The sequence below is a fragment of the Lepidothrix coronata genome, unplaced genomic scaffold (assembly GCF_001604755.1).
Source record: "Lepidothrix coronata isolate B3197 unplaced genomic scaffold, Lepidothrix_coronata-1.0 Scaffold290, whole genome shotgun sequence".
Lineage (NCBI taxonomy): Eukaryota > Metazoa > Chordata > Aves > Passeriformes > Pipridae > Lepidothrix > Lepidothrix coronata.
In genome coordinates this window covers 185569-199202 of record NW_016690470.1, presented here as the reverse complement: position 1 = coordinate 199202, position 13634 = coordinate 185569, and the positions used below count along the sequence as shown (strand labels likewise).

The window sequence follows — 13634 nt, the reverse complement described above, 5'->3', positions numbered from 1 at the left end:
ATAAAAAGCCCCTCTCCTTCTTTTTTTTTTAATGCTGCCCTCAAGGTATTGGGAGGCTGTAATGAGGTCACCCCAGAGCCTTCTCTCCTCCAGGTGAACCCCCCCAGCTCTCCCAGCCTGGCTCCAGAGCAGAGGGGCTCCAGCCCTTGGAGCATCCCTGTGGCCTCCTCTGGGCTCGCTCCAGCAGCTCCACGTCTTTCTTGTGCTGAGAAAGGGGTTGTGCTGCTTGGAAGGTGTTGATGTGAAGCTCTGAGCAGCCTGGGAGCCTCCTCTCTCCGTCAGGGCTGACTGTTAACCTGGGAATGTTGGGGAAATCTCGGATCTGGCTGCAGATATTCAGTGTCTTAGCTGGAGGTTTCTGGTTGCCCTTGTTCGTGTGGATCGAGCTGAGAGGCCGTTGGGGGCCCTGATCCCCCCCTGTGTTGGACCAGCAGTGGATGGTAATTATGGCCAGCCTGTATCTGATTTCTGACAGCATCCTAATGATGATTAATTTTGTTCCTAGGAATTGGGTATAGTTCATCAGACTGGTGAAACGAGGTCATTCCTCTGAAGAATGCAGCTTATTTTCTGGCCTCAAACACTTGTATCTCTGAATGGCAATATAAGCATTGACAAAAACACCTTGATGGTGTTTTATGGGCACGGATAGAAGCAACTAAGGAAAACATTTAAAACCTTTCTAGACAAATCTGATTGCTATAAAATATGTAAAACTACTTTGCTGAAATATTAGAATTATGACAGTTGAGATTTGTCAGACTAAAAAGACACTTAGGACTAAGTTTATGCCCAGTGTTTATAAAACAACAACAAAAAAAGAGCTTAAAATATGGTGTACTGGAAATCACTGATTTAGCATATGGAAGTAAAGTTTGTGAAAATGCAATAGTAGATTTTAGGAATGGCCACTTCTGGTACAGAGATATTTGTATTGACAAAAATGTGATCTTAGGTTTAGTCAAGCTAAGGAGAACAAGTGTAGTGTCCTCATTCCAGGTTTGCAAAGGGAAAAAGAATCAATGAGATGAAATCTGTTACCTCTGGAAAACCCAAATGGCTGGCAAACAGAAAGGGTTTGATTTACAGACAGAACTGACACATTAGTGTGGAAGGATCATATATGTGCAGCTTCTGTGGTTTAACACTCAGAGTTTCAGGGTAAAAGAATCTTCCCGTCTAAAGACAAACTTTTGTTTTGTAAAGTGACCTTCATTAGCACAGGTCAGTACTGAGTTGGTTTTGTTCTTGTGTGAGGAGTCGGGAGAGTTAAACTGCCAACTGAATCGAATTGAATATTGAATTTAAAGTTTTCCTGTTTGCTGATTTGAAATATTGTGGTTGCAGGGCAGAGGAACCCAGATGGGTCAGAGAACAGTGACCTGATTGATGGCAGTGGGACAGTAAAAAGAGCAATGGGGTAGCAGTAGTTTGTGGACAGGAATCTGTGACACCTCACTTTCTGCCTTTAAGTTTCCAAAGCACCATGTTCACAGTTCAGGAAGATGGCTTTTTCAGTGGAACATAGGATTCATCCTCCTGAAACACTGAGTTGCCACTCAGCCTGAGCAAGGAAAGGTGAGCTCTCAAAACATGGGCACACTACTTCATACCTAATTTAGTTTTATTCATAAGAAAAACTTTAACCTTATCCTTGCCCTCACCAGTGTACAGTGAAAGATTCTTTTGGAAGATTTAAACGTGTTGCCCAGAGCTGAGGTGAAGCTTTGAAGTGTGTGACCTGTACATGCTGGAATAACCTCCTGTGTTCAGCTTCGTGTTATTTCCCTCCATGCAGTGTATAAATGTTGTTCTTGAATTAAAGAGACAATCTGGATTTTGTGATTTCCCCCTCCTCCCAATTGGCTTTTGCTGTTTGGTCAAGATTTGAAGGAATTTTGAAGGAGTTTGCAGGAATATTGCATGAATGCAGAGAGTCAAATAGCACCAGGGTTTGCACTGCACTGTCATTGCCCTGTGGTCTGTCTGGGTGTTGGAGAGGTCTGTGCTATGTGCTGAGCTACTGGGGACAGGAAAGGAGTTTGTGTAAAGAATAAAAGGAGTTTTCTTGGAGATTATGGGGAAAGGAGCAGAGACATCTGGGTTAAGAAACAGAGACAGATGTGTTCTGGCTGTGGAGCACTAGGAAACTTCCTTTTTCTTGGGAGGCATGTGGGCCCAGGGGGAGGTTTTCTGCTGGTGCAGCTTCTCAGGTGAAACCAATTCTGTTCCTTGCAGTGATTTCAGAGAAGAAAATATTGGGTTTTTCCCCCCCAGGGTCTGTCCCTTCTCTGTTTTGATTAAACTCTTGCTTCTCTATCCTGTCCTGAGAGCAGGCTGCAAAGCAAGTTTTTGCATGGCAATACTGTGTTGGATCATTCTTGAAAACTTTTCCTGAAACAGTTTAAACTTGTGGAGGCTCTGGAGGCCCTTCAGGCCCTTCTGTGTGTGTGGCATTGGTTTTGGCACGTGTTCAAACCTGGACATCTCAGCAGCTCTGCAGCTGTCTTCTACAGATATGTGGATTGGTTTGGCACTTGCCTGGGTGTTGTAGTGTCCTTTTTTCTTCTGTTTCAGGTGAGGTCTCCAAGAAAGTGCTCAACAGCTCCAAATTGAGAGCCAGAGCAGTGTCTAAGATAACCAAATTTGTTGTCTGCCTCTGAGTCAGCCATGGCTGCCGGGGGAGGCATGTCAACAAATATCTGTGTGCTGGAGAAACAGGAGGAGGGCTCTTCTTTGTATAGCCCTGAGGTTCTACTTGAAGCACCCCATCGGGAGTCTCAAATACACAAGGCAGAGCTCAAGAACAGACCCGTGAGACTGAAATCTGAGTTCATAAAGCAGCTCCCAGGCAGGACTCTCCAGCATCACTGGTTTCAGGGTCCCTGTTCATTCACCACTAACAACTGCAACAAGGAGATTTCACCAGTTCAGGGGCTCTGTCAGGCACTGTCTCCTGAAGCCCTTCCTGCACAGGCTGTCCTGGGTGATGCTGCCTGGCACTTCAGTGCAGAGAAAGGCTGGTCTGGGGTCAGTAACTGCATCAGCAGCCTCAGGTCAGCTGTGGTTTAAGGACTGTGCTGTGCTCATTGTGGCCCATTCCCAGTGCTCCAGTGAAGGTGCCACAGTTTCCCATCTTAAGTTCTGCAGTAGCTGAAATGCTCACATCATCAACCACCCCACCCAGAGCACTGTGTCCAGCTCTGGGGCTCCCAACACAAGAAAGACATGGACCTGTTGGAGCACATCCAGAGGAGACCACAGAGATGCTCCAAGGGCTGGAGCCCCTCTGCTCTGGAGCCAGGCTGGGGGAGCTGGGGGGGTTCACTGGGAGAAGAGAAGGCTCCAGGGAGAGCTGAGAGCCCCTTGCAGGGCCTAAAGGGGCTCCAGGAGAGCTGGAGAGGGACTTGGGACAAGGGATAGAGGGACAGGACAAGGGGGAGTGGTGTCCCTGCCCATGGAAGAGGGTGGAACAAGATGACCTTTAGGGTCCTTTCCCACCCAAACCATTCTGGGATTCCATGAGCATCTGTTAAGGTATCTACATTCAAGTTTGTGATCCCAGGAGGGGTCTGTGCCTTTGCAGTCCTGTGAACAAGGTGAAGATAGACAAAACCTCTTGCCTGATGTCAAAGACAGTTCTCCTTACCAGTGTTCCTGTTTCACATGATCTCCTCAAATCTGTACAGGTCTTCCTTCTTAGCAAACATCTTGCAGTGAAAGCATTGATAGCTCTGATTCCTAGAATTCTGTATGAAGATAGAGTATTGTTTGGAAAAGACTTTTGTTGGTCTGTTGCCAGAACCGTTAAACCTTCTGGGATCTGGTGTGCTCTTGTGAGAAGGTGATTGTCACGGTCAGAGCAACATTTCTGAAAATAATGCCATGGAGAACGTTTCAGTCCAGTCCTGGAAGTGCCAGCCTGGCTGTGGGTGCCTGAGCAGTGTTTGGCATAGGTGGTGAAGTGTTGGGCTGTGGGGATTTGGGCACCTGCACAGTGGAGGGAGGATTCAGGCACAGCACATGTGGTTCCTTTTCATTGCTCGATGCTCCCTTGGCATCATAGGTTCGAGGGCATCTTACCCATGGAAGAAAGTGGCTCTGCCTTTTCAAAGAAACTTCTGCAAAGTTTGGTTATTTAAAAAAAAATTGGCATTTTCTGAACTGCAGTGCAACCAAAGGTAGTCTTAAAGTTTCAGGGTTTTTGGACATAGAATTGAAGGCCTGTTTTGGGAAGGCTGCAAAGTACCAGTCTTGTTACAGGCATCCTTCCCATCTTATACCCTCTTTTTGGAATTCCTTTCAGTGTTCAAAGGTTACAGTTCTTCAGGGGCTGTTTTTGGTTTTGCTGGCATGAGAGCTGTTCACCTGTTGGGAACACCCCTGATGCAGGTGGGCAGTGGCACTGTGAGCTGCAGGGTGTGCCTGGTGGGGGGTGTACTTGAGCTCTGGCAGACTTTGGGCTGTGAGCACCTGCCTGGAGAGCCTGTTCCAGAACCTTTTCCTAATATCCAACCTAAACCTCCCCTGACACATTGAGAAGACCCCATATTAAATATCAGCCCCCCCCCCCGGGGGTGCCTTTGTCTGGGGTCCCTCCCCAGGGGCACCAGCTTGAGCTGTTCTGTGTCCCTGCACCACAAAGGAACCAGAGTCTGGGGCTGTGCTCTGGGAACCCAGGGGCTGAGCTGGTGAGGGGGACTGGTCTGACTGGAGGAGTGTGGGGTGTGGGGGGGTCATATGGGGCCCCTGTGGGGTCACTGGAGCTGCTGCTGTGAAGGGGCTTCAGTCCCAGCAGTGACAGTCTGGGCTGGTGCCAGTGGGGCCCCCAGACTGGCATCAGGCTGGTCAGATGGGGGAGTCTCCTTAACACTCCATCACGGAGGAAGTGGTTTCCCATTAACTTCCAGGATGGTTGGACAGTGTTAATCTTGCAACAGATTGTGTAAGTGCCTGGTGAAAGTTTAGGAAGAAATAAACATCTTCTCTCTCCGTGCTCTGCTCCTTTTCCTCTTCACTGGGCCTTTATCACTCCCTCATGCTTCATTCCTGGTATCCCCAGGGAATGTTTGCCAGGCCTCTGTGCAAGGACTTCCTGTAATTTTTTCCAAATGTCTGAAGCAAAGCAGGTGGAAGTTTCCTTCCCACTCCTAATGCCTCTGAATCAGCACTGCCCTGGGCATGCCTTGTGTATCCTGGGAGGTGCAGACAGTGAGTACTGCAGGCAGTTGGGTTGGAGGCTGTGGGACAATGATGGAAGGTCAACAGCCCCTGCCAAACTCCTGTCAATTCTGCTTAATGCCAGATAAAAGTTTGGTAACTTGCCATCATGGTGTGCTGGGACCGTTTCTGTGCTTGGTTTGTGACTGTGGTGCCTCCTTTTTAGGCAGCAGATACACCTTGGGGGTTTTAAAAAACCCCAAAACCCCAAACTCTTTTCCTTAAGTTTCTGGTTTTGGAAATATATATAAATTTCTTCATCTTTGCACCAGGAGGATTTCTATTATATGCTGGGTAAATTAGGTTACAGTGAAGGAAATTTGAACTTTTGTCTCGTAAAGATGGAAAAATCTCAATGTTTCTTCTTTTTGTATCATACAACTTCCAGACTCATCAACATATTGGTGTCTTGTGCTAGTAGGGCTTGAATTTTTTAGAGGACAAAGACAAGCAAAGTTGCCTTCCATTAAGATAATTTAAAAAATGTTGTGTGTATGTGGGTTTGTAGCTCAGGTACAGTGAACAGAGACAGTTCAGCTCGTTGAGTGTTGTTGAGTAGAACAGGAAACTTCTCTGAGATTGTGCTCAGCCAGTCCTGACAGAGCAGGGAGGGAAAGTGTATTTAATGATAGAATTTCACAGCACAGCTGAGACAACCTGGAGGCTTAAAAATCATTGGATGGGGGGCATCTCTTCCCCTGATTTCAGCTTTGCTGTGCTCCCCCTGCTCTCCAGTCCTCTGGCATTAACTGGTGCTTATCTCACTGCAAGGGAAGCAGATTAAAATTGCTGACACAACAAAAAGGGCTTCCCTCCTGTGTAGTTTTCCATTGCTCTCACGGTACAGATTGGTTATCCTGTGGGCAGAGGGTGCTGGGGCAGGCTTGAGTTGGCACTTCAAACACAGAAATGGGGGGTAGAACCTGATCTGTGGGCGAGGGGGAGCAAGACCTCTTCTGCTCTGAGCTACCAGCTCTTAATGCTGTATTAAAAAGGTAAAGATTCAGGTCAAATCTGTACTGTGTTAAATAAGTTTTCTCATGGTTTGTTCTATAATGATGTGCTCAGGGATTGCCAGTTAAAAAAAATCTGACCTTTGCAAGAAGAGAGTATGAAATAAATGTCAGACAGGACTGAACAGCAGCTTCTGGTGAAGGGCCTGAAGTCCCTTCGTGCAGGGAGTGTTCCCTTTGTAGGCTGAGGATTTCTACTTGCTGTTCCTGACTTCTGCCATTGTTCAGCTTGTGGTTGTCAGTGTGGTGCTGTCTGTGGAAGGGCTCATCCTTTAGATCTGATCTGCAGATCCTGTTGCAGGAACAGGGTTTAGATATCCTGATTTTGACTATTTCAGAGTGGTCGAAGCGCTTTAAAATCTCCGATTCTGTCAGGCCATGAGCAGTTTGGATCTGGTGTGAGTTTGTGTTGTAGGTGTTCTCTGCACCTGTAATGTCAGGATTCAGTCCCTGATGGCTGACTGAGGTGGAGAGCACCTTTCTGTGATGGAATTTCTGGATGTTTTCTCAAGGCTTTCCTTAAAAAGGTGCAAAAATAGAAACTCTGTCAAATACTCAATATGCCCCAAATTCAGTGTGCAGCACAGACTCACAGGTTACATACACACAGTTAAGCAGCACCAAACACACCATTGAACAGGTGCAGGACAAAGCAACAGGTGCAGGGGAAAACATACAGAAAATAAATAGTCCCCAGTTGAGACACTGAACTGGGTCAGTAGATCTGGCTGCTTCCCTCTCTGTCTGGAGGAGTTCTGGGCATCAGGTTGGAATTCAGGTTGAGGTGGCAGTTTGGTTCTGGCTGGTCAAGTGTTTGGACACGGGGAACCTGATTTTTGCCTTAGCTGTTGGGAATATTTTGGTTTACAGGAACGTCTGCAAAATCTGTCTTGGTGCTTTTTGTTACTGTAAAAAAAAAATATCTTGATGAGTGAGTGCTTGTGACTTTGAAAGAATGAATTGTTCTGGAATTTTCAACAAATGATGTTTTGTGAGCGGGGAAAAAAATGCATTGCTGAAGCAGTGGCTTGTTCTCAGTTTTTAAAATAAACATTCAGACTTATTTCAGGTGGAGGAAGTTTGGCTTACTGAAATGCGAAGACCTAGAACTCACCGGGGTTTTTCTCCTCTTTGCAGATACATTATAAAATGTCTAATGGTTATGAAGATCACATGGCTGAAGATTGCAGGGATGATATTGGTAGGACAAATTTAATTGTGAACTACCTCCCTCAGAACATGACACAGGATGAGTTACGGAGTCTGTTCAGCAGCATCGGCGAAGTGGAATCTGCAAAACTTATTCGGGACAAAGTTGCAGGTAAGATCCAGTGCATCAGAAATTGTCACTTTGGGCTAGACTGCTCAAGCAAATACTTGATTTAATGCACCTTAATGTAGAAATATTGTATATTCGTGCATGTGTGTAATCAAACTATTGACAGCTATGCCTGGAACTCCAGTAATGCCAGGACTAGATAGTGGGTATTAGGAGGATAGAATGCTCAAGGCTAAACTAATGACTGTTGTGGCTAAGAATTCCAAGAAGTACAGTTCCCAGATCTGAACATCAATAGGCATGTCTAGCCTAAATCCAACTAGCTTGGATTTAGTCACCAGCTGATTTATTCTTCCTACAGTCTGAGTGGTTTTGACTCTGCCAGAGCTCTGAATATACAAACAAATGTTTTGCTCTGATTTTGATCGGTAAAATAAAGGTGTGGCGAGTGTCTGAAGTGGCCTTATCGCCCTTGAGGAATTTAACTTGGGAGTTCCTTTACATAGGATTGGTAGTAGTAGCTTTAAAATATGAGAGGAATGAGTTGTTCAGATTTGTGAAACTTAATGTTTCATTGAAGCCAGACAAGTGCTGACAGAGCAGCTGGTTCCACGAGCCATATCTGTTTAGTTGCAGGAGCTTTTAGCTGCTCTGTGAGGAGGTTTTGGTCCTTGTACTGTTAAAATACTTCATTTACAGGTTTTGGTTGTTCTCGTTCAGAATTCACAAAATCTTGGATTTTGTGGTTGTTTCTAGGGGGAGGAGGTATGTGTGCTGTTAACTAGCTGTGCACATGTGTGTGTTCCCAGCCTGCAGCTGAATGCTTGTGGAATTCTCTGCTGCACATGCTCAGTCTTGTATTTCAGACTCCAGCAATACTGATCATTATCTAATCCATAAGGGAACAAGCCTGAGACTGCTCCACTGGCTGGGAAAGCTGCAGGAGAGCTCATGGAATGCATGAGAGTTCTTTGTACTCTTGTATCTGTAGTACTTTATTTTATATGCTGGAGAATAGACATGAGAACTGAGTAATTAAAACCTTTAGGATTTCCTTTCAGAGCAGCCTCTCCGATTTCCATGTCTCTGGTTTTCCTGATATCTCTCAGCTGAAGTTTCACATGATGCCTGTCCGTCTAAATGTGTACTTATGGGATGTGTATGTTCAGTCACGATCAAATAGTTACCTAAATACTGATTTCTTTCTATTTTTTGGCAGCTGAGTGTTCAGCCCAGGTGTTGTTGTGCACTTTGAGGTGCTCAGAAGTTGAGGCTTGCTCTGAAGGCTGCTTTTGCAAGGAATAAGACCCCTTGTTTAATGATAGCAAGTCATAGCTGACCCACACCTCAGACTGTCAAATAAGCACAAAATCACCTGCGTGGGAGGGAAGGATTTTTTTGGTGGGAAGCAAGAGACTCATCACTGCCTGAAGCTGAGACTCTTCCTGCACTCTGTTCCCTGTAGCTTCAAACACTGCTGAAGTCTGGTTAACTTTAACTTGGAACTTGACAGTGCTGGCTAGTTTGAAGTCCAAACCATACACTTTTGTGCTTCAGGATGTTCTTAACCTGAAGAATCAAAAGTAAAAGTGCTGTTAGTGTTGCATGGAGTCTTTGGGTGCCTGCAGATAGAATGCTGGCTTTTCTTGTAAGTGGCTGCAGGTGTTGGATTCTGCAGTGGTCACACCACTGAATTTGGTTGCTTCCTAAATTTTCATTCACTTGCAACACTGCTAGAGGCAGTTCCCAGTCATCTCCATGCTCACTGATAGTTCTGGAGTATCAGTACCTAAGAATTGGCTTCTTTAGGAACCTTCTAAACCTTTTTTCTTCCTTTCTTGCTTTTCTTTCTGCTTTTTCATGTTTGCATTGAATGTCTCTATTCTCAAACTCTGTTAAACAGATTGATGTGTGGCTGCCCCTGACCAGAACAGTCCTGTGGCAGAATTCTGCTTTCCTTGTGCCTCCACTTGCATTTCCCTGGCCCCGTGGCAGACAGCAGGAAACAGGAGCTGCAGAAAAACCTGTTCAGCTCCCTGACCTTGGTTTCTGGTCAGATAAGTCACAGTATTGGCATGTGAGGCATAACGGGGTTGAGTGGCCTGGACAGGAGGGAGGTAACCTTTGCTTTTGTTGGAATGAGACTTTTTGGATCAGTTCAGTTCTTTTCAGTGAAGTCACAGCTTTGGTGCCTCCCTGAAGTTCCAATAATCAAGTGTCTTGTCTTTGGAGTTCCCTTTATTGTCTGTATTTGCAGAGTTAAAATCAGTGTTTGGTTGATAACGCTTACTTTTCGCAAAACATTCACTGATATGTAAATTTTTTCTCAACTCATCGTCTATTAATGAAACATGTGAGGCAGAAAATGTCTTCTGCCTGGAATGCAGTTTTTAATGACTTATTGAACTGGCCTGAGCTTTCTGGAGACTGATTACTGGATTCAAGAATTGATTTGGAAGCCAAAGTTTGGGTTTGTTCGAGCAAAGGACATTATGATCATTATATATGTTAATGGGTTTTGCTTCAAATGCAGCACAGTATTGAACAATCTGTGTTCCACGTGTTAGGCTGTGGTTATAAAGTGTAGGGAAACTCTTTGAAGCCACCAGACTGCTCATCCTTTATCTCATTATTGGTGGGCTTTAGGGAAGCAGCAAACCATAGTGTGAGTTCACATTCCTAGCAGGAATTTTCAGCTTTGTGTACACGTGGGTTGGTGAAAGTGTGCCTGAGTTTGGGTTGTTCTTTGAGACGTGACAGCTTCTTTTTCTGCTCTTTTTTTTTTTTTTCAGTGACTGTACAGAGAAGCTTGTGCACAGTAGATGAGTGTTAGCAGGGTGCAGGGCTCCTCCAGCTTTTCCTGGTCAGACTGGAGGTGTAGAGGGCTGGGCTCTGCATTCCCAGTTGGTGTATTGCATTCCTCAGCACTTCCAGACGTGACTTTCCTTGACTTGTGATGAGCGATCAGTCCTTGGGGTCAGTGGGCAGATACTGGATTGTTGCTCTGCAACACTTGTTGCTCCCCACTGCACATGTTCATGGGGAGCGTGTCTTGGACATCCAGGATTTTCATAAGAGAACTATAGAAGTCGTTGGATACTGTCCTTTCTGTCGGATCTTAATCGAGCACCAGCCGTACCTGGGGGCTTTGAACCCTGGGGAATGTTGTAAGGCTGATTCCCACTTCCCAGTACAGTGTGCACAGTGTCCAGCCTGAGGGGAAGCTTTTCACTGTTGCATCTCCTGGCCTGTCGTGGTGATTGCTGAGATCTGTGAGTAGACACTGACCCGATTCCATCAACGAAATCCTCCCTTCCCGTGGCTCTGGCTCAGGAGTGTGAGAGCAAGGAGAAGTTTGGGTTTGGTCCAGTCAGCCTGCACTGATCAGACTGTATCCTTGCATCACTGACTGCACACACAGTGGGGCCAGGCTTGTGCTCTGCACTGGTTCCCTCTCCAGTGATGTGTATGATGTTAAATGTCCCCTTTCTTGGAGCAACTACCTCAGGCCAGAGAGGACTCAGCAGAAGAAATACATCCTGTGCTGTATTTTGCATTGGAGGTGCTTGACTTTGCTGCAACATCCAGATTCTGGGGTCTGGGTTTCCAGACAGTGTGCTGTGCTGGACTCTTCTTGCAGGTGAACGTTTTTAAACATTTCTCCTCCTTCAGTACCTGTTAACACCGAAATCCAGGCCTCTGGACACTCTAGGCTTGCTGAATTTCTTCCAGCATGAATGCTGATGGCTTGTTGTGTCAGGATGTCTGATTGTGCACTGCATGGATCAATACCTCTAAATTTTCTGAGAGAGCACGGTCATCTTTAGCCTGCTGTCCATGCAGCTGTACATACACAGGCTGTTAGTCCTTCTGGACAAAATGCTGAAGCTGAAACTTAATCTGTCATGAGCGTTTTAGTTTCTCTGTCTTCCCCTCACCCTGATAAAGTGTTGGTATTTTCAAACCTGACTGTCCTAAACTTCTGAAAAGCTTGGGTTAAACACCTGCTCTTTGTGGAACTGTTCAAAAATAAAAAGCTGCCAAGCTCATATGTGAAGTCATCATAGGCTGATATTAAAAATAATGTTGCTGCTTATTGGCGTGGTGTGATCTGTGGGATGGCTCCTCCTATGAAGCTCTGTGTGACTGTCCTTGGAGTGCAGTGAAGAGAGTTCAGCAAAAACAGCATGAGGCTGTGTTGGGGGAGGTTTAGGTTGGATCTCAGGGAAAGGTTCTTCCCCCACAGGGTGCTGGGGCACTGCCCAGGCTCCCCAGGGCAGTGGGCACGGCCCCAAGGCTGCCAGAGCTCCAGGAGTGTTTGGAAAACACTCTGAGGGACAGGGTGGGATTGTTGGGGCTGTGCTTTGCAGGACCAGGCGTTGGACTGGATGATCCTTGTGGGTCCTTTCCAACTCAGGATGTTCTAGGATTCTATTCTGGGATTCTATGAACCTTTTTCCCCATGTGTTTATGGTCTCAGATCCCTGTGGGGTTTATTGCTCCTGACACCCATAGCTCTGGGTCCGTGGTGACAGGTTTCCTGTGCACACCTCTCTGTGTGAGAGTTCCTTCTGATGGCAGTTGGTTTTGTTAGGGAGGCATCCAACTTCTGAGGATTCCTGTTCCCTCCCTCACACCTTCTGTGCTGCCTGAGCAGGGGATGTTACCCCTGTGACACTCGTGACAAAATACTCATGACTTTCTACTCTAGGAAATGTAGGATACGATCCTTCAGACTGTGCCAGAGGCTCTGTCTGTACCTGTCAGCTCCCAAAACACAGCCCCCTCTGTGCAGAGGCTGGAGGAGACGTGGGCACTCTGCACTGCCTGTGTTTGCTGCTGTCAGGGAGCACTGATGGAGCTCACTGAGGCTGAACCCCGGGATCAGCAGCTGCCAGAGACAAAGGGATTGCTCCACTGCTGCTGAAAAAAATGTGGAACAGAAAGGACATTTTGGGGTGACTTGTTAAGGTCGTGTGCAGAAACCTGGGTCCATCTCAAACAATGCTGTCATGGTGCTCACTCACTGCAGGTGTGCCTGGGGCATGTTGCTTACAGGACCAAAAAGAAGTCACTTCTAGGTCGTTGCAGTTGGTCAGGAATGGATATGCAGCTTCACCTTTTCCCTGTCTTTTTCTTTTCGTGGTGTATTCTCTGGAAGACTGGTTCTCAGGAGCCTAAAAAAGCAAATGAATGTCTGTGTCCTTGTAAGCTTATAAAGTAGAAGGAGGAGGAGGATTTTATTGCCCTGCTGTCAGGTCCTGCAGAGCAGTGAGTAGCTCCAACTCACGTGACAGAGCAAGTCTCCTTTCAGTAGTGCAGTGGGCTCGGTGTAGAAACAGAATTCTGAAGTGTTATTGTCTGTGGAATGGGTCTAAGTATTCTCTTAGGTTGAAATAGTTTTCTTTTGCATTGACAACACCCGTGAAATTGCTTATATGCAGGTTTGCTGTTAACTGTGGAATTGGAATGCATCATTACCCTTGGATTTTTTTTTTTCTAGCTCTTTAATCACATTTGGTGGTATGTGATTTCTTTAAATGTGCATTCAAGAATGCCTTGTGGCAGTGGTTAACTTAATGAGAAGTGCAAATGCTTTGCAGACAAATTGCCCAAATACTGAAAACGTGAACACCCTTCCAGCTCTGCCAGCTCCACTTAATTTCCTTTCTCATAAGGGTGGCCACATAAACTGCCTTAGAGGTAGTAACTGAGTTCAGCAAGGGTACAGGAATACAGTTGATCTAAATCATAGCATCATGGAATCTCCTGAGCTGGAAGGAACCTACAAGGATCGTTGAGTCCAACTCTTGGCCCTGCCCAGACACCCCAACAACCCCACCCTGTCCCTCAGAGCGTTGTCCAAACGCTCCTGGAGCTCTGGCAGCCTTGGGGCCGTGCCCACTGCCCTGGGGAGCCTGGGCAGTGCCCCAGCACCCTGTGGGGGAAGAACCTTTCCCTGAGATCCATCCCAACCCCCTGGCACAGCTCCAGCCCTTCCCTGGGTCCCGATCCTTGTGTTCCTGGGAGCTGGGAAGAGCCAGGCTTTCAGCCCCTGCCGCAGTGCTTGGCTCTGCTCTGGGGTTCCTGAGCTGCCCAGCAGTTTCCTGCCGTGGTGCAAA

At 46.5% G+C, this 13634-nt stretch overlaps 1 protein-coding gene across 2 annotated transcripts in view; it reads left to right on the top strand.

Annotated features, from left to right (window-relative positions):
* The window catches only part of ELAVL1 (ELAV like RNA binding protein 1), a 45681-nt gene that overhangs the window by 3381 nt on the left and 28666 nt on the right, over positions 1-13634 (top strand). For both annotated transcript variants that reach the window (XM_017837018.1, XM_017837017.1), the window contains exon 2: positions 7371-7554. In XM_017837018.1, coding sequence (XP_017692507.1) covers positions 7383-7554 — 172 coding nt within the window. In that variant the 5' untranslated portion in view covers positions 7371-7382. The remainder of the gene's footprint in view (positions 1-7370; positions 7555-13634) is intronic.